At 42.2% G+C, this 1,274-nt stretch overlaps 1 protein-coding gene across 1 annotated transcript in view; it reads left to right on the top strand.

The window, feature by feature from the left end:
* rif1 (replication timing regulatory factor 1) overlaps positions 1-1,274 on the top strand; it is a 28,480-nt gene that overhangs the window by 17,019 nt on the left and 10,187 nt on the right. The window contains exons 25-26 of the mRNA XM_016534434.1: positions 1-93; positions 249-380. Of these exons, the coding sequence (XP_016389920.1) occupies positions 1-93; positions 249-380 (225 nt within the window). The remainder of the gene's footprint in view (positions 94-248; positions 381-1,274) is intronic.

Below are 1,274 nucleotides of genomic sequence, written 5' to 3'. Positions count from 1 at the left end.
TCTGTTTTAAGTCAGGCTAAGCAACAGACTCCATTGATTTTACCTGGTTTTGAAGCCGTTGATGCACCAGATGATTGCAGTGGACAGTATACGGTACAGTTCAGTGTTTCATCCAGTGCAAATGATTGTCCCTGCAGTGATGTATTATGTTAACACAGAGCTGTAAACAGTAAATTTAGCTCAGTCAAACATGTTGGGTTTTCTTTTATTCATAAGTACATTCTAAGCATGTTTTGTTCTCTTATAAGAGTGAGAGTTCTCAGCTGGACCCTCAGATCAGCGGGGTAAAGATGACCTCTGTGGGAAAGAGGGACTCCCTCCTGGCAAGGGCAGAAGAGCTTAAAGGAAGAGGGTCTTTAACTGTTGCAAAGCCGGTGTCTGTGAGTGTGAATAAGTGAAAATGCATCTAAACTTGAAAATTTCAATGGTGTCACTTAAAGGGGTCATATGACGTTGCTAAAAAGAACATTATGTTGTGTATTTGGTGTAATACAATGTGTTTATGCGGTTTAAGGTTCAAAAAACACATTTTCCACAATGTACATTATTGTTGCTCCTCTATGCTTTTCTGAAACGCGTTGATTTTTACAAAGCTCATCGGTCTGAAAAGCGAGGTGTACGCTGATTGGCCAGCTATCCAGTGCGTTGTGATTGACCGAATACCTCAAGCGTGTGACTGAAATGTTACGCCCCTACCATACTGTGATGCCGTCTCCCAGCACGACGGGACAAAACCAATAAAACCCATTACAAACGAGGCATTTGTTGCATCCAGTGGGGACATAATTACTGATTTAATGACTTATACGGTCTTTTTACGCGTTTGTTGCGTATCGTGCTGCGTAAACATAAAACCATGTCTGCATTTGTGATCGGAGAAACGACAAACAACAAGCGCTACCCTACACTGCTTAAAACTCACGTTTGAATCGTCAGTGGCAAATTCTTTAAATATAAAAAAACTACTTACAGGCTGTGAGTCAGAAGCGCCAGACTGTCCTTGCAAAGTTGGAATTGCCCCACATTATAGAAACAGACACTGGTATTGTAGGCTACTCTCCCAGGAAACAGTCCTCGTCCTCCGTAAAATGCGTTGCACACATCTGAATATTTGGTTTGAACTGTTCTGGAACAGTGTTGTAAATACAACTTAACCACTGATTTCTAGTTGTGTCCTCTTTTGGAAGGCCAAACAAAGTAGTTTCGCTTTCACAACAAAAAACACAGCAGCCTAGCGTGAGCGAAAGCCCCGGCTTAGCCTGAGCTGAAGCCGG

Source organism: Sinocyclocheilus rhinocerous, unplaced genomic scaffold, assembly GCF_001515625.1.
Source record: "Sinocyclocheilus rhinocerous isolate Xijiao unplaced genomic scaffold, SAMN03320098_v1.1 scaffold3807, whole genome shotgun sequence".
Taxonomy (NCBI): domain Eukaryota; kingdom Metazoa; phylum Chordata; class Actinopteri; order Cypriniformes; family Cyprinidae; genus Sinocyclocheilus; species Sinocyclocheilus rhinocerous.
Note: the sequence above shows the minus strand (reverse complement) of the source record. Positions and strands in the feature narration are given on the sequence as shown.